At 38.4% G+C, this 25,608-nt stretch overlaps 3 protein-coding genes across 3 annotated transcripts; all 3 read left to right on the plus strand.

The window, feature by feature from the left end:
• The first annotated feature begins 4,354 nt into the window (after positions 1-4,354).
• LOC113043827 (histone H4) lies at positions 4,355-4,763 on the plus strand. The gene has a single exon (XM_026203425.1). The coding sequence runs from the start codon at positions 4,404-4,406 to the stop codon at positions 4,713-4,715; it is 312 nt and encodes a 103-aa protein (XP_026059210.1). The 5' UTR covers positions 4,355-4,403; the 3' UTR covers positions 4,716-4,763.
• A 595-nt stretch (positions 4,764-5,358) lies between these two features.
• LOC113043817 (histone H2B) lies at positions 5,359-6,513 on the plus strand. Its single transcript, XM_026203416.1, has one exon. The coding sequence runs from the start codon at positions 5,584-5,586 to the stop codon at positions 5,956-5,958; it is 375 nt and encodes a 124-aa protein (XP_026059201.1). The 5' UTR covers positions 5,359-5,583; the 3' UTR covers positions 5,959-6,513.
• Positions 6,514-9,401: 2,888 nt separating this feature from the next.
• LOC113043767 (piggyBac transposable element-derived protein 4-like) lies at positions 9,402-21,794 on the plus strand. The gene is made up of 3 exons (XM_026203355.1): positions 9,402-9,668; positions 10,638-10,721; positions 19,572-21,794. Exons 1-3 carry the CDS (start codon positions 9,523-9,525, stop codon positions 21,172-21,174), a joined length of 1,833 nt encoding a protein of 610 aa, XP_026059140.1. The 5' UTR covers positions 9,402-9,522; the 3' UTR covers positions 21,175-21,794.
• The last annotated feature ends 3,814 nt before the right edge of the window (positions 21,795-25,608 follow it).

A 25,608-nucleotide genomic window follows, 5' to 3' on the forward strand; every position in this document is an offset into this window, starting at 1 on the left:
CCTGACAGCAAGCAGTTTCGGTCCAGATTCGGCCCACATCTGGCCCGCATGGATTTCATGCGGGCCAGATGTGGGCCGGATCTGGGCCGACACTATGTTGCTGTCTGGGTGGGATCCTCGGGACTGCTGTATATATACCTCTTACCCTGAGTGCTCTCCACCTGGGTTAATTATCTGAATGTGCTCCTCCCGAACTTTGTTAATAAAACCTCATTTAGTGACTGCAGGTATGAAGTAAATTCATGAGACAAACAGATATTTCATTTTTCAGATTTCAATATTAAATTAAAAATGACTGGGATAAAACCCTGATTGTATGCTGATTCATAACAAAGACAACAGTATTCTTTAGGCTATTCATTTATTTTATGTGAGAATTAAGAATCACAAAAATCTGCTGGCAGAATTTGGAAAGATATAAATAATTAAAGCACAAAAATCTGCAATTATATTAAAGTCATTAATTATTTTCCTATCAATACATAGTTGCTGAATATAATTTTTAACTTGCTGCCTTTCCAACCTAAAGAAATAGGCAGCAGAATTCTGCTCACCCTATTCAAGCCAATTCAGATGAGATCTGATAAAGCCATGGATTTACACTAGGCCTACTGCCCACATAGCATATGTCTTCTGGTCCAGATCCGAGCCACACAATCACTATTCCCTCGGCCCAAGTACAACAAAGAATGACGGCCCTGAAGTGGCCCAGAACTGGATTAAAGACTAGGGCCACACATGGGCCATAACCGGCCCGAATCTCAGCCAGTTAATCACCCTTAGCTGGCCCTGGGCCAAAACAGGTTTTATTATTGGTATCATTTCTCAGCCTTAAGTAAACCAGAATGCCCCAATCTGAGCCACACCTGAGCCTTATATAGCCCAGACCCAACACAGACAGCAAGCAGTTTGAGCCCAGATCTGGCCCACATGGATTTTACGCTATATAGCTGTCTGGGAATACAGAATCTTATTTCATATTATTGCCTTGTATATTACTATAATCGCAATTATTCAATATATGTAAACTGAACTGAGCTGACATGGATGACAACATCACTGAATTCAATGACAAACTGCCTTTATCTGCCATTTTGCATTTCCTAATTAATGTTGTTCAGTTGCTTTGACACGTGCTATATAAAAACAGGTGACTTGACTTGACTTTAAAGAACTTGAACTGTTCTGTTTTGCCAATCCTTATTTATTTATTTATTTATTTATTTATTATCTAAGGAAATATCATAATATTTTGAGATACTGCATTCTTGACTTCTTGGCAGGATTTGGCACCTGGTTGGTTAAATCACAATGGTGTTGGTGTGTTTGACTGGCCAGAAAACTCACCAGACCTGAACCCCATCTATGGGCTATTATCAAGAGGAAAATGAGAAACAAGAGACCCAAAAATTGCAGATGAGCTGAAGATCACTGTCAAAGAAACCTGGGCTTCCATACCACCTCAGCAGTGCCACAAACTGATCACAGTAATTAAAGCAAAAGGAGCCCCTACCAAGTATTGAGTACATGTACAACATACTTTCCAGAAGACCAACAATTCACTAAAAATGTTATTTTTTATTGATCTTATGAAGTATTCTAATTTGTTGAGATTGTGAATTGGTGGGTTTTTGTTAAATGTGAGCCAAAATCATCACAATTAAAAGAACCAAAATTACTTCAGTCTGTGTTCACTGAATCTATTTAATACTGATTAATTTATTCCAAAAAAAAAAAAAAAAAAAAAAAAAAAACGGTTTACTGCTTCTGTTGCAAATTATTCTCAAGAAAGTCCACAAAACTCTAAGTGCTTTGTTGAAACAGCATAAGAATAGTCCAGAGCATTGCAATAATATGGTGAAGTGGAAATACTTTGCCCTCCATCTTTCTTTATTCTCCCTTTTGGAGGCAGAACAAAAATCGTTGGAAAGATGTTCTCATCCGTTTGATTAGTATCATTCAGTCGTTGGAATAGAGGAAACTTGCACTCAGGGGGTCTGTCGATACTTTGCATCAGGCCAACAATGGGAACTTCCTTAAAGAGGTGGAACTCATAGCAAAATTTGACCTGGTGTTCAAAGACCACATCAGACGAATTGATAGTGGAATACAGCACAACACATACCTAGGTAAGACTATCCAGAATGAGCTGATAGAGTGTGTCAGTGACAAAATAATTGAGGTAATGGTGGCAGAAATCAAGGATTGCAAATATAATTCAATTATTTTAGACTGTACACCTGATGTTAGTCACAGTCACTCTAGGCAAAACACCAGAATTAAAAGGGCAATTTTTAGGATTTCTGATAGCTCCAGAATCCACTGGCCTGGTTTTGTCCAGTCTAATTCTTAACAGGCTTGAGTAATTGAAAATCCCTTGGGGCTAATATGCAGGGGAAAAAACTAAGGTTATTATTACAAGGGAAAAAACAAAGGCTACTGGTTAAAAATTCAAGAGCTTTTTATGTGCCTTGCAGTTCTCATACCCTAAGTCTCAGATGCAGCTAAAGCATCAATGGATGCTTCTTGTTGTGTTGGAAATGTGGAGAAGGTGGAGAGAATTTGTTCGCTGGGTCCACTCAAAGGTGGGCCATCTTACAAAAGTTTGTTGTCCTCACCCTTCAAGTCCTGGAGTGAGACGGGCTAGAAAAGCCTGATAAAAAGCATTGAAGCTTTGCGCTACCAGTCAGAGAAGGTGAGGGAAGCCCTGCTAGAAGTTAGAAATAAAGCGACTGACCCTGTAGTGGCTGCTGAAGCCAACTCCCTTGCTGAAGAAATAGGTTCATTTAGATTTCAGATTTGTTGTGTCGTCTGGTGTGACATTTTGTCTAAAATTAGCATAGCAAGCTTCTGCAGTCAACCAACATGCAGCTTGATGTAGCTGTTAACCTTGTACAAAAGAACAAAGGCAAACTCATTAGTTACCGAAAAACAGGCTTCTGTGATGCACAGACATCTGCAAAAGAAATGTGTGAGCAGATGAACACAGAAGCAGTGCTGAAAGAAAAGAGATTGCATTCTACAAAAAGCACTTTGCCTGAGGCTGCAGATGAGCCGATAGTGGATGCTATGAAGAGGCCAGAAGTGTCGTTGGAGGATAGATTTAAGTCTCTAAGTGAGGTTAAAGAAAAATTTGGAGTGCTGCTCAATTTTAAGGAGCTAGATCGAAAGATCCGGGGGGAACAATGTGAGCTTCTTGGGGAAAAACTATCTTGTGAGGAGGATGATTTTGATGGTAACGCACTGGCTGTAGAGATTGAGAGTCTTCCTGAACTTCCCCAAACTATGACAGCTTCCTGAACTTCTCACATACCTCTCACAAAATGAGACGTGTGAGCATTACCCAAATCTTTGGGTAGCTCTCAGGATAGCCTGTACTCTGCCTTTGACAGTTGCCACAGCAGAGAGGAGCTTTTCCAAGCTCAAATTGATTATGACATACTTGAGATCATCAATGGCCCAGGAAAGACTAACTGGACTTTCAGTTATTAGTATTAATAACAAAGTTGGCCAAGCAATACCATACAATGATGTCATCAGTGACTTTGCCTCCAGAAAAGCTAGGAAGGAACGATTTTGAGGTCATTATTGTACAATTGTCATTGTTGAACCCTTGCTGTTCTTATGTTTGCTATCATTATTTAAGTATCTATTTGTTGTAACATTCTATTTTTTATTTTATTAATGTTTGTCTATTTTGGTTTTATTTGCACGTTTAATGAACATTTGCATTTGCACATTTGCTAATTATTTATTTTATGTTTTGTTACAGTTTGTATTCTCAAGTTTAAGAGTAAAGTGTTTTATTTAAGTATCAATTTTCTATTATTATTTTGTATTAATACATAACCTAACTGTATTCATTTATAATGTAACATTATAGCGTGACATTTGTGTCAATAATCTTCAAGCACAGGTGACTCCGCATAGTGGGAAGGGGGCCCCCAAATCAAATTCTGCTTAGGGCCCCCAAGAGGCTCGGCCGGCACTGCATATAAGGACACAACTCCGTATAATGACACGACACAGGTATTACAAGGAGAGGGTGACTTATAAGGACATAACTCATGTCCCCATTTTTCAAAACGCTTATAAATCATACAAAATTAGTTTTTTTGAGAAAGTAAAAATGCACAAAATTTCCTGTGAGGGTTAGGGTTGATTAAGGGTGAATATACAGTTCGTACAGTATAAAAACCATTACACCTATGGGAAGTCCACAGTTTTCACAAAAACAAACGTGTGTGTGTGTGTGTGTGTGGTGTGTGCTGTGAGAGACAGAAAGAGAGAGAGCGAGCTCCGCCTTCGCGTGCTTCAACTAGGTCCTGTAGACTACTCCAAAGGTCTTCTCGCGAACTGTTTACTGTTACACGTTCAACGTTGAAGCTTGGAGATCTGCAGTAATGTCTGGAAGAGGTAAGGGAGGTAAAGGGCTCGGGAAAGGAGGCGCTAAGCGTCACCGTAAAGTTCTGCGGGATAACATCCAGGGCATCACCAAACCCGCCATCCGTCGTCTCGCTCGCCGCGGCGGGGTCAAGCGTATCTCCGGTCTGATCTACGAGGAGACCCGCGGGGTGCTGAAGGTGTTCCTGGAGAACGTGATCCGCGATGCCGTGACCTACACCGAGCACGCCAAGAGAAAGACCGTCACCGCCATGGACGTCGTGTACGCGCTGAAGCGACAGGGACGCACTCTGTACGGCTTCGGAGGATAAACACGTCCGTGTTAGCAGAAAACCCCAAAGGCTCTTTTAAGAGCCACCCACATTATCAAAAAGAGTACATTTTATAACAACTGTCTAATAACTTAAATAACAGCTTTTGTTCTACATACTTATCTTGATAAAAGTATAGAAATCGAATCCAAGACCATTCTCCGAGTAGTCAGCATATCAATTTAATGAAGGCTCTTGAAAAAGAAGCATGAAAGCTCAAACAAAAGGCTAGTAAAGTATGTTAACATAAAAATATGACTAAGAATTTCGTTACAAATTATCTTTAGGGTGTCTAGTATTTATACATGAATTCACATATAGGTATGCAGTTTTGTTGAGTGTGGTCACAGAATGAGTAAACATCTTGATGGTCACAAAAGAGACCGCTGGGATAACAGTGAATTTAGGGACACGTTATAAATCCAATTACAGTTCTTTGTCAAAAATGCCCTAAAACAGCGGGTTTAAGATATATAATATTATTTTTTACTAATTATCTGTTGGTATTAAACGGGTTACTATTAAAATAAAGCCGTGTTAATTTATTGTGCATAACAATAAAAGTAGTTAATTTATCTTCTTTCTTAATCTTTGTGTGTTTATCACACGTTTTGAGCGGGAAAGTGAGACAAAGAAGCGTGTGAGGGAGGAGACCGGAAGCAGTCAGATTTAGAAGCCTCTGATTGGCTGATGTGTCTATCTAGCCCGACGATTTCTAACCAATGAAATATGTTTCTGTCAATCATTGTGCGAAAAGACCCAATCAGGGAACAGCAGCCAGCCCTCTGAAATTAGCATGAGCATTCGATAAATCCCGGGTCAATGATTTTAAACACTTATTGTGTTGTTCTGCTTACCTTGAACTAACATGCCTGAACCAGCAAAGTCCGCTCCCAAGAAGGGCTCCAAGAAGGCCGTCACTAAGACCGCCGCTAAAGGAGGAAAGAAGCGCAGAAAGTCCAGGAAGGAGAGCTACGCTATCTACGTGTACAAAGTGCTGAAACAGGTCCATCCTGACACCGGCATCTCTTCGAAGGCGATGGGGATCATGAACTCTTTCGTCAACGATATCTTCGAGCGCATCGCCGGTGAGTCGTCTCGTCTCGCTCACTACAACAAGCGTTCCACCATCACCTCGAGAGAGATCCAGACCGCCGTGCGTCTGCTGCTGCCCGGAGAGCTGGCCAAACACGCCGTGTCTGAGGGCACCAAGGCCGTCACCAAGTACACCAGCTCCAAGTAGATCTCCGCTTCGACTCCGAGACACAAAGGCTCTTTTAAGAGCCACCCATATCATCACTTAAAGAGCTTTTTGAAACTTTCAATCGTCGTATTTGTGTGAATTTGTTATATTAACGCTTAACGGCACGATATTTTGAAGTGTTGTGAAGTTAAGCTCATTTTATCGACTCGAACCTTTGAGTATCTTTCAGCAAAGTGAACGAATCCCTTTCCGAGAAATTTCGTTCATTTGATGAATTCTACATTAAAATGTTACGTTACTTCCTAAAAGTCTACTAGTACTTATGTAAACACTGACCACACTACGAACAATACAAAACTATAATGCTATAAGAAACAGAAAATATTAATTCACTGTTTACCTGGATCTTGAGTTAATGATTAGCTCACCTGTCTGACAAGTCTTCGTGTTTGACTTAACCAATGCAGTCTGAGCCAGAAAGATAATTGACTAGTTCATCCCATGAGTCTTCGGGTTTGACTCATCACGTGACCGACCCATGAACTTTGACCATATCCTGGAGTTAACCTGGCAACAAATTTGTGTGTATTTATTATTATTGTCTTTATGAATTTAAGTGTACTGCCTTGATGGTTTAATGTTTGTATGGTTTAATAATAATAAAGACCATATAAGGCTTTAACATATAATTCTGTTGCCAAGTGATGTAATGGCATTGGATAGAGAAATGTATTTGCAAATGGGTGCATAGTCATTATTATCATCATTATTTACTCTTAAAGTTATTGCATTTCAGGTATCAAAATGTAGCTTTTTACTTCTTACAGTATATGTATGAATTTCTGTATGATGGCTATTTGTTAAGTCTCGGACAGCATTGGTTACGCTTATGGGTCTGTCACGTGGTTAAGGAACGACTCAAACTCGAAAGACTCATGAGATGAACTAATCAGTTCTCTTTCCGGCTCAAGACTGCATTGACTGACAGGTGAATTACTACTATTGGATTAGAACCTATCGCATATTGTGCATGAGTTAACAACACACGTATACAATCATGTTTTGCTGCTGTCATCCTGACAACATGGCGGAGACTGGTATCGAGGGGAGGGGCTCTGTACCATGACGACGACAACTCACTCTCAGGGTGCTTTCACATCTCTAGTTCAGTTCATTTGGTCCGAACCAAGGGCAAACAATTATACATTGTAGCATTTTTCAGCTTTTTTGGTTCCTTTTCACACCACACTGATTGCTTTGGTCCAAACCAGTTGAAACGAACCAAAATGCAGTCACATGGCAACATCCACATCACTCATTGGCCATGATGTAAACTGTTTTTAGATTGGTCAGAATTTACGTGCGGGAAAATTCTAACATAAGAGGAAAAGCCAGCAAACAACACGGAGACAACACAACTATGGAGAGAGGGGCTGGTTTTGTCCCTGGCCATAATCTATTACATTGTTTGTATACACCACAATATGCAAACAATACATTTCTATAATGAAGCGTGGATGCGGCTTGAAAACAAGTTCTAATGCACTGCAAACAGCAAGCGGGAATAGCTCGTAACTTCAAGCAGAGGCGTGCATTAATTCTTTTTAACTCTGACATGCTCATGGTCATCTGACCAAATTTCTATGAGGCTCCGCACCTCCTCACTACTCCAAGTTTGTCCACGAGCTGCTATGATAAAGTGAAAAACTGTCAAAAAACACTTCCTCATCCCATAATGCACAGCGCAGCACACTACGGCAGCTGGTTTAGTCCAAAAATTATCAGTACTTTTTGCAGTTGGGTCTGCAGAGCTCCAGAGTTCGTTTGAAAGCGTACTGATACCACCTCTTCAAGCAGGTCTCGGTACGCTTGTTTGCCCAAACGAACTGCACCAAACAGTGAAACGAACTCTGGTACAATTCAACCGAACTAAGTGAGGCAGGTGTGAAAGCATCCTCAATATGACTTTCTATATGGGTGAATAAAGGCCCCCTGTAGCGAATCCATGTAGCGCATTTTTGTTAGATAAATATCTAAATTTCAAAAGTAATCAACATTTTTTTTTTCTCCTTAATATAGGTTATGTTGTTACTACAGAAGAGTCAAATTTTAAATAGGGAAAATACAGAATCTCTTTGGTCATTTTTGAGTGAGATGCTAATGGTCTAATCAGATTCGATGATCTATGCTATGTTAAGTTAAAATTGCTACCAGCAGACCCATAGATCGCCTGAATGGATTCAAAAATAGTAAAAGTCAGCTGTTTAACTCTCGGGGAGTTAGAAAATAATCATATTTTTAAAAATAGTGGAGTGTTCCTTTAAGTCCATGAGGCTGAAGGGTGTCTCATTCCTCATTTTAGCATTCAGAAGGGTGCTCGCGAGTGCCCCTTTTGCGGCCGTTATGCACTCTCAATCCACACTGGGGCGAGACTGTATAAAACATGGAAGTTGTGTCTGTGACGTCACCCATGAGTTTCCGAAGAGCATTTTTGAAGCCAAAAGTAGGCGGAGCTGGTCGTCGCCATCTTGGCAGCGAAAATAGGCAAAGAGGCGAGAGCTGTTTGCTGAAGCCACGCCCACCGAGCTCAACAGTGGTGACAGCAACGGCAATCCACCTTTCACTCAAGTGGCCGGGCCCTTAATTATGCAGAATTTAAAGGCTAATTTAATTTTTAAAAGTATAAAGGTAATAAAAATAATCTCCCACTCACAGTTGTCATGAAGCCAACGAAGATAAAATCCAAGATTAGAGAAGCAGTCGTTGATGAAATGACATGCACAAAACAAAAGGTTTGAATTGTATTTCTGTGGTATTGAACACAGCGTTATCACAATATAATGTAAACACACTCACAGAGGAAGTGTTTGTGGGCAGGTCAGACTCTGATTGTATTTCATAAGCAGGTGGGGATTATGCAAATGTGTTATTCAGTGACATACACCGGCAAAAGGCAAAAGTTTAGAAATTATAATGACTCAAGGCAACTCTGAGTCGACTCTCTCTTTTGAGAGACATTATCTTTATTTATCATGCACTTTTTTGATTAACAACTTTGCAGTTTTTGTTTTCATTTAAAGGATAGCTATGTTATACATTTGCAAAAGAGATATATTTTCAAAAACCCATATGACCTGCCCTTCAAGCAAAATTAACTTAATTTAGATTTTTTATTTATTTCTATCCCCAAAGAGACGTAAATTTGCTTATCTAGTAAAATAATCTTGATTTAAGACTTTTGTAAAAAAAAAAAATAATATATATATATATATATATATATATATATATATATATATATATATATATATATATATATATATATATATATATATATATATATATATATATATTATTATTTTTTTTTTTACTAGAAACAAGATAAAAAATACCAAGACAGATTTTTAGTTTGTTTGATGTTTGTTTGTCCAATCCTATTTTACGGCAACGCTTCACACTCCGTTCCAGGAGGGGCGGAAAAGCGCCACTGCTGGTTTTGTCAACCACCATTAAACTCAAAAGAAGAACAAATAACAAAGGGAAGCAGTTTGCCTACCGCCAAAACGCGAAAAGCAGAGCATCAGCACTAATTTTGGGTTGATCAGGATGCCCCGGTGCGCACGCGAGACCCAGACCAGCCTGGACAGCGAGGAAGAGCTCAGCCCTTCCTCCGAAGAAGAAGGAGAATACGAAGATGAATGCTTGCATTTTGAGGAACGATTTGATCCAGCAGAGGATACAATATCGGACGAGTGAGTTTTTTATTATTATTTACATTAACTTACTTATTAGAGTCGCATATTCCTTACACAATACATTTACAAACTCGTTTTGTCAGATTTAAAATAAAAACGGATGTATGGGTTATATTGCAGTAGCGTAGTTTTGGATGGATTATGGTCGGTTTTTACTGTGAAATAACTTCTAATTTACTAACAAAAGCTCTGCTTATAGCAGGGATGCAAACTTGTCACCAAGTTTTGAATCCAACATAGAAATTGTGTGTGTGCTCTGATTTTTAAATGGTTTCTGTTTACAGCGTGTTTGAAAGCGATGGCCAATCAGAGGTGTTTACTTCCGTCAGACTTCCACATGCTCGGAATTCATCTCATTATAATAACGATTAAGGGTGGAAATTATGTAAATAAGATATTCGTTGTGCAGCGTGTAGATTAATTAATTAATTTAGCCTATAACAGGAGTTTTAACGCGAGTGAACTCTTTTCTTTAAACTGTAAATTGATTATATACAGAAAATAGACCAACGTTTTGTTTGTCACAGTTCCTATTATTTATCTCCAGGTCTAGTGCAAGTTTTTTAATTGCGGATCTGTTAAAATGGTTTTGAGTTTATAAGAAAAACAAGTATTTTCATGCATCAAGAATACATTTTATCCCTTTTCCACTGTTGATGAGTTTGCCTCTCCACTGCAAATATCTATAAAATTGTCTATAACCCTGGGGTGTCAAACTCAATGGCCTGAGGCCCGGGGCCCTGCAGAGTTTTGCTCCCATGTAGTTTTCAGATGACCCTGAAAGACTTGATTAGTTGGATCAGATGTGTATAATAAGTGTTAAATCTAAACTCTGCAGGGTCCCGGTCCTCCAGGAATTGAGGTTGACACCCCTGCTATAAACTATCAATCACTTATGCATGCTCTTATGCTGGCTTGGACAATCCAAGTTAATACATGTTAACAACTATTCGTACTTTTCTGTAGGAAAGTGGTGCCTTCACGTGCACCTCACACAAGGACGACACACAAACCTACTTCAGTTTTCAACGTGGTCGAGAATCTTAATGAGTAAGTATGCTCTGACCTGCCATTTTACATTTAACAGTTTAATTGTGCTTGTATGCTGTAAGACGAGGCCCAGCATGGTAAACACAATAAAAAATAAAAAATGTTCAGTTTTACAATAAATTTTTAGTTTTTATATTAAAAAAAATAGAAAAAAAATAATAAGCTATAATGTTTTTTCTGTAAAATAATTTTGTAACTTCATTGTGCTGCTACTCCTTTCGAGCCAAATTTCACTAAATTGGTCCACTTCCGACTAGGGATGGGTACCAAAACCTGTAATTTAATCAGTGCTAAATAATGAAAGACGTTTCTGGTTCTGTTCTCGATAATGGAGAAATTAAGAAAACACACATACGGTTATTATTGCTACACTGTAAAACATTTCAATTTGGTTAAACTTAAAAACTAAAGTTCACCCGCTGCCTTAAAAATGTGAGTTACCTCAACTTAAAGATACTCTCTGTTTCAATTCAAGGAGTTACGCTTCACAATTTATTAAACTAATGGTCATTTGGGGTTTCAACTTTGAGTTAAAACGACTTGCTATGTTACATTATCAGATCAAGAAAACTAACTGTAACTGGTCTGCTCAAATCTAAAATATATACATTTTTATTGAAATAAATTCAAGCAATGTTGTACAAGCTTTAACTTTGGTTTGGGAATACAGATTCTTGTTAAGAAAACAGATTTAAAAAATACATAGTACGCAAATTTCGGACTTGCATTCTCGAGCGTTCGACTCGGGTGTGTGATGTCTGTGACGACACAAATCCGGTAAATCTGCAAACAGCAGTGTACTTGATAACATCAGTCAGCTCGCCTTGGCCACCACAGTTTTCCTCTTTGTATATTTACACAAAAAAAAAAAAAAAAAAAAATAGGATATCAAATACCACTGCCTCCTTTCGTTTTCATTTAAACATAATAACAGCTGCAGAAATGTGCTTAGTTCAGCGACGTGTGTGTGTGTATATATCCAGATAGATAAACTGAATAAAGACCAAAGATTATCTGTTAGATTTAACCAAAATGAATGATATGTTATGTTTAACCACTAAAGAGACATCTTTTAAATAGGCACTGTGTCTTTATAAATAAACCACAGATTTGAGTTTTAAACAACTACATTCTCACCTGAAATACTTTTAAAATTACATTTCATGACACAATAACAGTAATATTTTGAAAATGATCTGAATAAATGATGGTTGAACTCAACCAATGCTGCGTGAACTCAACCAATCAGGATGTTTAGCGCTCAAGTCGCGCCCCCATACTTGAAAAGTACCACCTCGCCAGCAGGGACTTTCTGAGGGGCATTTTTTTTAACCCGCCTGCAGTGGAAACACACTGAGTACCAAGTCCCTAGTTCCTGGGTAAAGTTCCAGCGGTGGAAACCAGGCTTTATATTATCAGTACTTTCTTAGATAAGTACACTGTAGGTTCACAGTAAATACACCTAGTGTAAAATAAAGTGCAGCCATAATAATAATAAATATATTGTAATAGTTAAACAGATCAACTTTTTCCCAACACATACTGGTCTTCAATGAATTCAGTATCATTAGTACATTAACAATGTGTAAACATATTTTCTTACATCACACATCTTGATTATCTCCGAAGGAAGGCAGCTTTTCTTTGGTTCCGATCTGAGTCCTACATACAATTATAAACAAGACTTGAGTGACTCCAATATATAAACTAGAACACTAATATTAGTGCAAATTGATAAAATTTAGTTCATTTTTATTAATAAATCCTTATCAAGTCACCGTATAATACTGCTAAGGCTCAATCTCCTTCTTGATGATACAGCTACTTTGTACAATTCTAAAAGACACCAAGGCATATAGTCCATCCAGCCAAAGAGACTATTGGTGGGTAGCAAGTACAGATGAAAAATAATCACATGTAGATCACATGCCATCTTATTACATTGATTAAAGTAGAGCCCAACCGATATGGATTTTTGGGGGCCGATGCCGATATTAACTCGAAAAGAGCCGATTTATAAGCCGATATTTTGAAAATAAACTGGATATTAGACCCATTTCCTATAAACTGCACTTACACAACATTCAATAGCAAATTATCTGCCTGTTCTATGTATGTGGGCTGTATAAATAATTTTCCAGAAAGGATTTATGTTTAAAAAAAAAAAAAAAGCCTTCGATTATGGTCTCAATGACTAAACAATTGCACATAAAAAGTATATATTTTTTAATGATCAAAAAACAGTCTGATTTTAAACATTTAACACTTTTACTTTCTTCCAGTTGAAGCTGGTTTTAAAAGTCTGTGTGTGTACTGTAAATAAATTATAATACTAAAGTTAAAATATTTGCAGAAGTAGTCCCACACTTTGCTGCTACAGCATTCACCTTTTTCAGCCATCTGTAGGCAGAAAGAGAGACAGAGAAAGAATAAGCATGTGTATTAATAATATCACCATGTATCATTACTCGTGTCATCATTAGAATTAGAATTATAATAAACAGGAATCTCCTACATAGGCAAAAATGATAAATATATATATTATTTGTCAAGCAATAGGTATGACATATTACCTACTTATATTTAAGCATATTATTACAACATTTTCCTGTTATGTCTGTAAAGCTGCTTTGAAACAATCTGTAAAAAAGAAAAAAGCGCGTGTTCAGCACATATTTATTTACATGTCCCCTCTGGATTAATCATTTCTGATGCACCTAATGTAGTTACTGTAACTACACTATATTTGCTCTCACAGACACATTCACAACGGACCCGTATATCTCTTCTCTTTGTGCAGGGAAGCGACGCCCACGCGGTGCGACGCACCCGTTTTTCCAGGCGCGTATGCACCGCATCGAGTTAAAAACATCTCAACTTTTCAGAATGCCGCAAGCGCACCGCGGGTCATGTGACAAGAACTAACCAATCAGCTTCATCCTTACCCGTAACAACGTTGAAAACTGATTCAAGATGAAGGAACAGCTTTTCATAGCTGTATATGGATTGCCATTTTGAAATGAATTTAGTAGCAGAGCTACTGCGAATGATTTTTAGTGCTGCAAATCCATTTATCCTTTGCTGAAATTTCCGTGTCTTCACGGAGAGAGCACGTCATGGTTGCTTAGTAAAGGCAGACGCCTCAGGAGCGCTTCTGCCCGAGCGCTTTGGAGAAGGAAAAAGTGGCGCGCCTAGCGTTTTCCACACGTTTTTAGGCGCGATATGTGAACGGCCCCTTACGTGGTCATTATGTGGGAAACACTGCGATATATTTAGAATAAGATAAACGCTAAAGTTATAGTTTGACCTCTTATTAACGTTAGCGCTCTTCCAATGATAAACATGGTATTAGCTTTGTGGCTAATCTAATATAGCAATGCATTAGCGGCTGTAAGTGATGTTACAGAATATTTAGAAGTGATAATGATAGGACCGTTAGCTAGATCTACCACACCGTTTTTATATACAGTGTATGAACTAAATAATCTCACATGACGAACGACAGACTAACCGTCAAAACAGTACATCTCTTGTGGTTTGGCTGATCGCTTTCTTCTATAGTGGAGTTGCAGACTCTCTGCAACTGCGGAGCTCCCTCTGGTGGGCAAACTATTCAACACTCATAACATGAGTGAAGCATGAGACTCTGTTTCTCATGTTTCATCGGCCGTTATAAACGCTGATGGCGATTTAAATGCAATAAGCTCATATCGGCCGATATATCAGTCGGGCTCTAGATTAAAGAAGTTGCAAAAAGAGGTCATGAGTAGGTAATTATCAAGTAATTATCTTGAGTAGGCATGGGCCGATTACCGGTTACAAGGTATACCGCGATTTGAATGTTGTGGTTTCAAAACCACTGATATTTTCCATTATACCGTTCATGCGGTATGCGCTGTTTTCCATATGTCCTCAATGATTGAAGGAGTAGGAATCCCTCAGACTGAGTGCAGTGTAGAGAGTAACACTGACCCCTCCTCCTGTTGTTGTGAGCAAGCGGTCAGTCATGTGTGTGTAGGATGGGCGAACTTAAAGCCCGGGTACACTTCACATTCAGCGCTCCGTTGCGTCTGGCGCACAGCTACGTATGCGCAGCTTTCAAAAGTATAAACTAAAACGCAGATGAGCATGGATCGATGAGCTCACATGCGCAGTACGAAAAATACTTTGGCCTTTATGCGATCTGCAACCGGCCATTTTATACATACATACATGCATATATATATATATATATATATATATATATATATATATATATATATATATATATATATATATATATATATATATATATATATATAATATTTTTTTTTGGCCTTATTGCAACACTCTGTTCTGGACTTGCACAATTTCATGAAGTCTGTTAACGCCCGTTGACACAGGCCATAGACACTGAAGACGGACGCACAGAGAAAAATACTGTAGCAGGCAGATCTCTCACTGTTCATTGATGCATGAACTATTGGAAGAAAATCCTCAATATTGACAATAAGAACATATTCAGATAAGAAAAGTACAGGTAACAGTACCAGCAATATAGGCTAAGCCCATGAAATTTTACTAAAATAACTTAATAATAAAACTTAATAATAATAATAATAATAATAATAATAATAACTTAATAATAAAACTCAGTTAGTTATGTCTAGGGATGGGTATCGTTAAGGTTTTAACGGTATTACTACTCTTATCGATACTGCTTAACGGTCCGGTACTCCGGTATTCTTATCTGTACTTTGTGTTGTGTGTGTGTGTGTTTTTAAGAACAAGTTGAGAACGGAATTAACATTTCTTTATTTTTCTTTATGTAAAATTAATAATGGGCTTGTCTTGGACCAGAGGTGTTAGGAGGAGTTGGTTGTTTCATAGTAGCTACAGCTTAAAAAAATAAATAATGAATATATATATATATATATATATATATATATATATATATATATATATATATATATATATATATATATATATATATATTAATAAAAAGGTTGCAAAATGTGGCAATTGGCTATTTTGTAAACTAACTTGAGGTGCTGTGCATTTAAGTTAGCCAAATAAATGTTCACATTTACATACTGATTTTTCCTTATTTGGAATTTTAAAAACAAGTAGAAAATATGTTGATGTCATTCTCATTTTTCCCAAAAGAAACCAACAGAATTTCTACTTAAGGTTAGCAAACCAGGGAGATTTTACATTTATTTTAAATGACGTGAACAATGGTGATTCAAGATGATTTTAGCATACATACCTGTTGTAGATGGGGCAGCAACCAGAGACAAGCTAGCTAGGCAGTCGATACACATAATGCACTTTTGAAAGATGCTTTGACAGATTGCTTGTGTTTCCGCCCTTACATGTGTAGCGGCACGGGGTTGTACATAATAATTAACTCAAATGATATAGGGAATTTGAATAATTCATCAGGAATATGATTACTACGATATGAAACTACGATCTTTCATAATTTAGCCCCAGGGCCAGTTTAATACCGGGTTTCGGTACCTATCCCTAGTTATGTCTCAAGTGAATGAAAACAGCCGAGAAAGAAATGGGATGTAATGTGTATCATTATGTTGGATCCGTGCATAAGGTCTTAAAGGGACATCAAACAACAAAACAGCTGTAATAAAAATCTGTATTTTATTTATACACTAAGCACTATGCAGTGTTATTTTCCTTATTACATTTCTGTATTTGAATACTACCAACCATATTTTATTTGTAACATGTTGTATTTATCTATGCTTGTGATTTTGTCTATTTGTTCTTATTTTAGTGGCCTCTTGCCTCTTAAATCATGTTTAAACTTTCTTAGTTAACCTAGTAGTATTTGCTGTGTTATCAAAAAAGTGGTTCACTTTAAGTAATGAATGCTTTTTTTTTTTTCTTTTTTTTTCTTGCTGAACTATATGTGATCCGAACCGTGAGATTTGTGATCTGTTGAACAAGTTTAATATACACAAAGGATATCGGCCTATAAGGATATAAGCCTATGAAGAAAATAACAAATTAGGCTATTAGCTTAGGGTACTCATTGAAAATGTTTTTAAAAGTGTCTTTTTAAACAGGTTTATTATACTCTACAATGAATTATAGGCCTATAGCCTATATACAATACACTTCAGCAACCCTTCAAAAACAACCTGTTCAACACAAATAATGTTTCTTCTCATTGTTTTCGCAATGTTCGGGCCACAAGAGAAATATTAAAAACAAATTAAAACAGTTATATATACCACAAATTAGGAGATTCATCTCTCGTCATCTATGAGAGAATTACGCACTGTTAATGTGTCGTCAGACGTTGCTTGAATGATATCCACTGGGTCTCCTTCACGGTTTAAAACAGAAGTAGCCTATTTCCAATATTGCAATGCACCCGCGCTACAACCCGAATACTAAGATGTGTCATGGACATGCTCTGAATGCGCTGATACACCGCAAAAAAACTCAAATAATATACAGCTTTTTTCTTTTTTTATTACTATGGTAATTTTCTCTTTTATAATATTGTTTATGATTTTCCCAATTATAATTATTAATGTTGTGTATTGCTGTTCAAGCTGCGTGTGCTGAAGCTGAAGAGCTGAATGAACACTGGTGAACTGAAGTGCTGCCAGCTTATTCAACACAGGGAAATGCATCATATATTCAGATATTTATACAACCTGAATATAATATTACAACGTATATACTTACAAAAAGACCAAATGGACATGTGAAGTTACGTGCTAATCAGAATGTTTAACTTGTGTTGTGAATGCGCTCTCAGCTTTTCCCGCAACAATGCGCTGAAACACGGAAACCAAATCAAACTAATTCATAAAGTTTTATTGTAATGGTGTTCTCATTATAATGTTATATATGAGAATCTCAATCATAGTTATTAAAGTAGTAAGCTGCTGTTTGAGCTGCGTGCACTGAGCTAAAGATGATCACAAGCAAACTGGCACGCTCTATTAACCCTCTATAGGCTATAGCTTAACCAAACGCATTCTATATGAGAAAAATCTGATTTATATGCATAAAATAAACGCAATATTACAGCATACAATTGCACAAAAGACTGCAAATACACAAGCAAACTTAACTGTTTTAGTCGTGTGGATCTGTTGTGGATTTGCTCTTCCCTTAACAATGTGCTAAAACACGGGCGGACAAAGATTCTGTTCCATTATTTTACTAATAATGTCATTATAATATTACAGACTTGCCCTGCACTTTGCAGTTAACTGTATTTTCATTTTTGAAGTGTTTCCAATGATATCACAAGCAATTAAAAACCATCATGGTAAATAGTGCACATTTGAAGTGTCTCCGCAGGAAATGATGAATTTATCGGCTGGAAGATATCTGCCAAATTCTCTTATTGGTTCGATAACGATAACAGAAAAATTAACATATCGGCCAATATGGATATGGTGGCCGATATATCGTGCATCCCTAATAAAATTTATATGCAAGTTTGTATGCAGTTTTCCCTATTGCTTGTGTGCCAATGATATGTTGGCATGTGTGCCATAGGTTGCCTCCACCTCTAAACTATAGCTTGTACATTTGTTTGCCAAAGCATGCTGGAGCATGACAAGGTTGGTGATGCTGGGATGAGCTCGTGCTATTCTGGCCAAGCTGGTCCAAAATGGTAATGATAATCAGCTAATAGACAGCTTGGATCAGCAACTAGTTTAAGCTGGAATTACATTAAAGGGGGGGGGGGGGGTGGTGGTGGTGAAATGCTCATTTTCACTCAATATCCTGTTAATCTTGAGTACCTATAGAGTAGTACTGCATCCTTCATAACTCCAAAAAGTCTTTAGTTTTATTATATTCATAAGAGAAAGATAGTCTGTACCGATTTTTCCCGGAAAAACACGACCGGCTGGAGGCGTGACGTGTGGGCGGAGCTAAAGAATCACGAGCGCGAATAGGCTTTTGCGTTGAGAGCGTTTGGAAACTGTGACATTACCATGAGGGAAAAACCATCAGTCAAAACAAACCATGGCTTACAGTCAGATTCAGCTGTTTATTTATGATCCAGAATCAGATCCAGAGGCTGAAACTGAACGAGAGCAGCAGCAGCAACGACTCGCTCCGAGCGGGGCTCAAACCCGGGTCTCCGATGGGAGGCGGACGCACTAACAAGGAGGCAGAGATATTTTAAGCAGTTTTACTCACCGCCTGCGGTTCCAACACACGATCGTGACCCTTTTTCCTTGGGATTGCATCATCCTTAAGAAATAAACGATACGCAAATCCGGCGTCAAACTGGGCCTTGTTTGTAAAACAAGCATCTTCGAAATGCAGGGAACAAACAAAAACACTTGCACAACTCCGTTGATGCTCTGTAAAAATAAACTCCATCCAATGGTCCCTTAATGCTGTTTTTTTTTTTTTGGTAATCTGTGCAGGGTTGTCTTGCCCTGGCAACCAAAAAACACACTTCTGTTGTGACTTTTGCGACGCTCTCGCTCTGATCAGTGAATGTCTGTTGTGCTCTCAGTGCTCTGCTATACGGGAGCGCGCTCTTCCGGCAGAAGTGCCTTAGGACCCATATAAGGAAATTCCGCTCCATCTAACGTCACACAGAGCCATACTCGAAAAAAACTTTCCGAAACTTGTGACAAACCGGAAGGAGTATTTTGGGAACAAAAATACTCCTTCAAACGTACAACTTAATTTTTGAAACTTTGTCCATGTTTAGCATGGGAATCCAACTCTTTAACAGTATAAAAAACTCAGTATGCATGAAATAGCATTTCACCCCCCCCTTTAATTTTCCAGTAGGGCTATGATCCTGTCAACATGCTCACATTTGCTAATTTGTTTAATTTTTTTATTTATTTTTTATAGATGTGAGGATCATGACGAAACACCTTCCAAAAGAAAGAAATACCATTCAAAGGTCAAGATTGTTTCATGGAAAGCAGAGACTGATGTTGACAAGGATCCACAGACTCTGAGATTCCTGCCTACTCGGGAACCAGGACCACAGTTGTCTGATGCTGAATCACATTCTCCCATGAGTCTTTTCAAACTGTTTTTCACAGAGAGCGCCGTGGAAAACCTGTGCCACAACACAAATGCTCAGGCTGCCAGGGCAATGTCAAAGGGTCACAAGTACACATGGACAGATGTCAGTGTTGATGAGCTTTACAGCTACATTGGACTCATTTTCTACATGGCCGCGGTGAAGATGAGCTCCATCGCTGAATACTGGCGGCAGGACACCATTTTCTCTGTGCCTTTTCCTGCCACAGTTATGTCAAGGGACAGATACCGCACCATTTCCTGGAATGTACACATGAGTCACCCAGACGCAGACAAGGAAAATGACAAAAAAAGGGGCACAGCTGAATATGACCATGTTTTCAGGATCAAACCCCTCATGGACACGATTCGTCTTGCGTGCAAAGCCTTCTATCATCCTAGAAGAAATTTAATTGTAAATGAGAGATTGGTGGCATGCAGAGCAAATACAGAAGTGACAAGGCATTCAAAAACCAAGATGACAAAGTTGGGCTTCAAGTTTTTTGATCTTTCAGACTCATCAAATGGATATATTGTGGACTTTTCCGTCTACACGGGCAATAATAGTTTTCCTGCAGGCCGTGGGCTTTCATATGATGCTGTGATGTCTCTCCTGGATCGTAAAGTTTTGGGCTCTGGGTACCATTTGTTCATGGATGATTTCTACACCAGTCCAAAGCTCTTCACAGACTTGTTTGCTCTAAAGTTTGGTGCTTGTGGGATTTACCGAGACCACAGGAAGGACTTCCCGAAGACTGCAGCTAATTCACTTAGCAGTGACTCCACCATGGGATCCATCAGGTGGATTCGGGACGGGCCTCTTGTGTGTGTGAAGTGGATGGACACGCAAGTGGTGTCTGTTTGTTCCACCATACATGCTGCCTATACAGGAGACCGTGTGAAAAGGAAAGCCAAAGTACAAGATAGATGGAAGACAAAGATTTTACCATGTCCTGCGCCTGTGTCTGCATATAACCACCACATGGGGAGTGTTGACCTGTCCAATCAGCTGTTGCAGTTCTACACCATACAGCACAAAGCCATGAAATGGTACAGAAAAGTCTTTCTACACTTCTTGGACATTGCTTCCACTAATGCTTTCCTGTTGCACAAAGAGCTGATTGGAAACATGACTCGCAAAGAGTTCATGGAGGAGCTTATTGCAGAGCTCTGTGGTGTGTCAAAGAAAGCAGAACCAAAACAGTCCAGCACAGAACATGTGCCAATCCCAGGAGCTGAGCTGACTTCAGATCTCATAAGAAACGCTACTGTCGGTCGCCGGAATTGTATACATTGCAAGACAGTGCATGGAAAGAGGCTACAAACACCTTGGAAATGCCAGGCTTGTGACGTTTATTTGTGTCTTCAGTTGAAAAGAAACTGTTTCCAGGAATGGCACAAAGGTGTATTCAAATCTGGGAGCTGAAAAATGTGCCGTTTAATGTGGCGTTTTTTTTTTTTTTTTCAATTTCCATAAAAGTGTGCAGCTAAAATAAAATGTTAGAAGATTAATTTCCATATTGGCAGATCCATTGGGAAGCAGGTCATTATCTTTAATAATAAATGTGGAGTATAGAGACAGATCCCCTCCAAAGACCTGGTCACCAAGGCCATCACGACAAGACCACAGGAACCAAATGACTCCTCTGCACAGCCTGACTCCATAGCAGACTAGAATTAAACTGCCAGCTTTGTCCAGCCAGAGGAGAACCATATACTAGTTCAACACACTTTTTCCCAGTTTAATACTGTAAATATGCTTTGAAACTATGTGCATTGTAAAAAGTGCTATATAAATAATGGTGACTTTATTATCTGAAAAGTAAACTAATGTAGTGAATTAGTAGTGTAGTAATATTAACAAAGCACAATTTTTATTAGTGCTGGACTACGATTATTTTTTTTCTTCTAAATTGCGATTAATAGCATTATTGTCTGTGATTTGATCACATTGCCAAATCTCAACTTATAACATTAATGCAATTAAATCTAAAACCAGCCATTTGTCACTGCCAGGACATTAAAGTTTTTTTATAGAAAAAAAAATTACTCCGTGTGTGTGTGTGTGTATGGAGTCCCTAAAGGGTCACTGTGGTGGGAAAAAAAAATCACAGTGAGTGGAAAAAATTTGGGTGAAAAAAAAATAAATAAATAAATAAATAAATATATATATTTTTTTTTTTTTTGTTTGTTTGTTTGTTTGACTTGTTTGTTTGATACAGCTCCCTTAGTCCACAATGGAGCGGTTCATAGAGTTTTGTTTTGAGCTCAGATAAATAGTCAGTGCATGCAGTGCAAAGGCCGTGTTGCAAGGTTAATTTTTTAACGAATTTGCAGTTTGCTTGTTGGTAATACACATTTAAACTGTTATCCATTGTATTTTATGTTGTTGGGTATCACAAAACGGAATATAATATGAAAAAGTAGGTACTTTTTTGCAGCGGCCTCTTTTCCCCCACAATGCATTGCATCACGTCACGTTGGGGAGAGAATTTACCAAAGCCCGCCTTGAGAGCATTGTGAGTGACTATAGAGAGAGACGAGTGGTAGACGAGAGTATTCAGATAGCGCAGATTATAGATAAACAGATACATTCATTGATATATATTGATAGATAGACTACATATATAGATAGACAGACAGATAGATAGAGAGATATCGACCAACAGCGACCCAAACACACTCACTTCCCTAAAGCACAAGCTTTCCAATGCTGTTTACATGGGACGGCACCGCCCACACAAGCACCTGCCCAACACAGCGACACACACGCGGCTACGTTTGCAAAAACATTTTCACCAGAGGAAGAGATAAACGTTTAGAAACGTCCATATAGCTAGCATGATGCCTTCTATTTCTTGATGAAAAAGACAAAGTTTACCTGTACTACAACACTATGACAAAGGTTACCGATACTTATCTGAACTAACGTCATGATCACTGCCACTAGATATAAAGAAAACACTGACATTTTTTTTTTTTACACTCTGTGCTACTCATTGACAGTAAAAAAAAATAAGAAAATTATATATATATATGGGTGTGTTTGTGTGTGTCTGTCGTTATTGTGCACTGCTGCTCATAAACTAGCTCCAGTGCTCATTGCTGCGATGCTAAATGATAACAACTCACCAGGACACTTCACCAACTCCACTCATTCTCCTCGGACCATGCATTACAGGCTTGGACGGACATCAGTTCTTGGCAATTCCTCATTTGCCCTCTCACGGCTGGCTCGATTGAAATTACACGGCTGCAGGCCATCATACATGTTGGCTCTTGCCACCTCTTCCTCATCCCAGTCAGTCGCGTTCTGATGCCGCGTTCCAGGCAGGTTTTTGAGCTCGTAATCACAGTTTCATATCACTACTAACGACTTTGTACCGCTCCAGGCAAGTTATGCCAAACTTTCTGAGCGCAAGGAATTGTAACTAGATGATTTATTTTATTGCAACATTGCATTGACCTAAAATCGTTTTTTCAACGTGTACTACTTGCATAAACACTGCATCAGCAGGCAGTATTATTTGTAGGGGCTGTCATCGTTGTTTCGCGTGCTGTGTGACCTCGGAACTCGGAGTACATCGATCTAGTACGAGACACGAGTTCACGGGTGGGAAGTCACAGGTTTGATTGCCGTTCCAGTGCACTTTCACGGGTTTAAGGTTGGAAAAACACGGGTTACGGGTAGTCTGGAACGCTGCATCATACTAGGCTGAGGCTACCTTTCCTCGACCTCTCCCCAACATGATGTCATCACAGAGTTGCGTAAAAAAAAACCTTAATACCAAAAACTACAAAAATAGGTCTTCAAGCCCATTTTTGAGACATTTTAAAAATGATATACATATCTTGAGTGATTTACGTACCCATTAATCGAAAGTGGTGGTTAACCTGCAACATGGCCTTTAAGGCACGGTTTTGGGACATGGTAAAACGCTTAATGTAAAACACTGGAGCCGAGGGAACTGAGCGAGGCTGGTGGAGCACCTGCGCCATTCACCGGTATTGAGTCCCGCAGGAGCTTCGGAGGAGGAACTTATGACAGTGTTGGACGAGAGGCTTTATTTTGGGTTTTGTTTTTTTTGTGCAAGTCGTCCACGAGAAGTGGCTGTCCCGCTCTTTTAGGTATATTGAATTATTCAAGTTTTGTTTGAATGTTCGCCGGTTCCTGCCTCCTCCTTCCCGTGACTACGAACGTTTGTTACACACTGGATGACTAAATTCAGTAAACACCTTATTAATAAAGCATACAGACAGGCAGAATAGCCAAGAATATGAACTCAACCCGGCAATTTTACAGGAATTTTCTGGCAACTAATTGCTGTTAATTTACAGTAAGTGATATACAGGTAATATACTGTTTTTTTTTTTTTTTTTTTTTTTTTCTTAAATGCAATACAGTACTGTATTTATACAGCAGTGCTACTGTGATTATAGTAGCATTTTTACAGTAAAATGATGTCATTTATTTTAATTTACTGTATATTTACTGAAACTCAGTTGCCAGGAATTTCCTGTAATTTTACAGGAGACAATTACAATTGACTGTGTAATTCTAAATATATTGTATATGTGGGGAAGTCGTGGCCTAATGGTTAGAGGGTTGGACTCCCAATCGAAGGGTTGTGAGTTCTAGTCTCGGGCCGGCAGGAATTGTGGGTGGGGGGAGTGCATGAACAGCTCTCTCTCCACCTTCAATACCACGACTTAGGTGCCCTTGAGCAAGGCATCGAACCCCCAACTGCTCCCCGGGCGCCGCAGCATAAATGGCTGCCCACTGCTCTGGGTGTGTGTTCACAGTGTGTGTGTGTGTGTTCACTGCTCTGTGTGTGTGCACTTCGGATGGGTTAAATGCAGAGCACAAATTCTGAGTATGGGTCACAATACTTGGCTGAATGTCACTTCACTTTACTTTTATTGTTATTTCTAAATATAATAAAATACTGCAATCTTCCAAAATTAACACCAAAACAATTTTTTTTTTAATAGTAAACTATTCCTACTTGGTTGTAGAAAAAAAAAATGACGATGTATCAACACATTTGACAACATAACATTTAGAATTACTTTGGCTTTTACAGTGTTTTTTCTTAAATATATAATGTCACTGTATCCACTGTAAATTGAATATCGCTTTGGTAAAAAGTGTCTGCAAAATGGGTCATATGACATTTCTAAAAATAGCATTATTTTGTGTATTTGGTAATGAAATGTTTAAGCTGTTTAAGGTTATAAAAACACATTATTGTTTCTCCTTTACTGGTACTCCTCTCCTCGCCTTCTGAAACATTTTTACAAAGCTCATCGTTCTGAAAAGCGAACTGTGCTCTGATTGACCAGCTATCCAATCTATCTATCGTGTGACTGAAATCTTATGCCTCTTAACACACCGTGCCCTGTCCGGCCGAAGCGACGAGACATAACAATTTAATTATAATGTTAATAATATGTTAATAATGTTGGAAGACCAAACAAAGTAGTTTCCCTTTTTAAAGAAAGAGCGTTTAAGAGTGACGCTTCAAACGAACAAACAAACACGTGAGAGCAATTTCAAAAGAATAAGGAGCTGTCTGTTAATATTAAATATTACAATCCTGGTGGGGACGTGTCCCGTATGAACGGCGCATATGGCCACCCTATACAGATCTTCTTCATTCACCAAGAGCTTGTAACTTTCCAAAGAGAAAGGAAAAATTAAAATCGCATCATATGACCCCTTTAAGCCCCAAAATTGACTTAATGAAAATTGTAATGTTAAACTGCTGTCTGTCAGACTTTTCCGTTTACATAAATGTCTTGCAGGGCAATACCAACTATATGTTCCCTTACGAAAAATAACCATAGTTTTATTATAGTA

Source organism: Carassius auratus, chromosome 25 (genome assembly GCF_003368295.1).
Source record: "Carassius auratus strain Wakin chromosome 25, ASM336829v1, whole genome shotgun sequence".
Classification (NCBI taxonomy): Eukaryota; Metazoa; Chordata; class Actinopteri; order Cypriniformes; family Cyprinidae; genus Carassius; species Carassius auratus.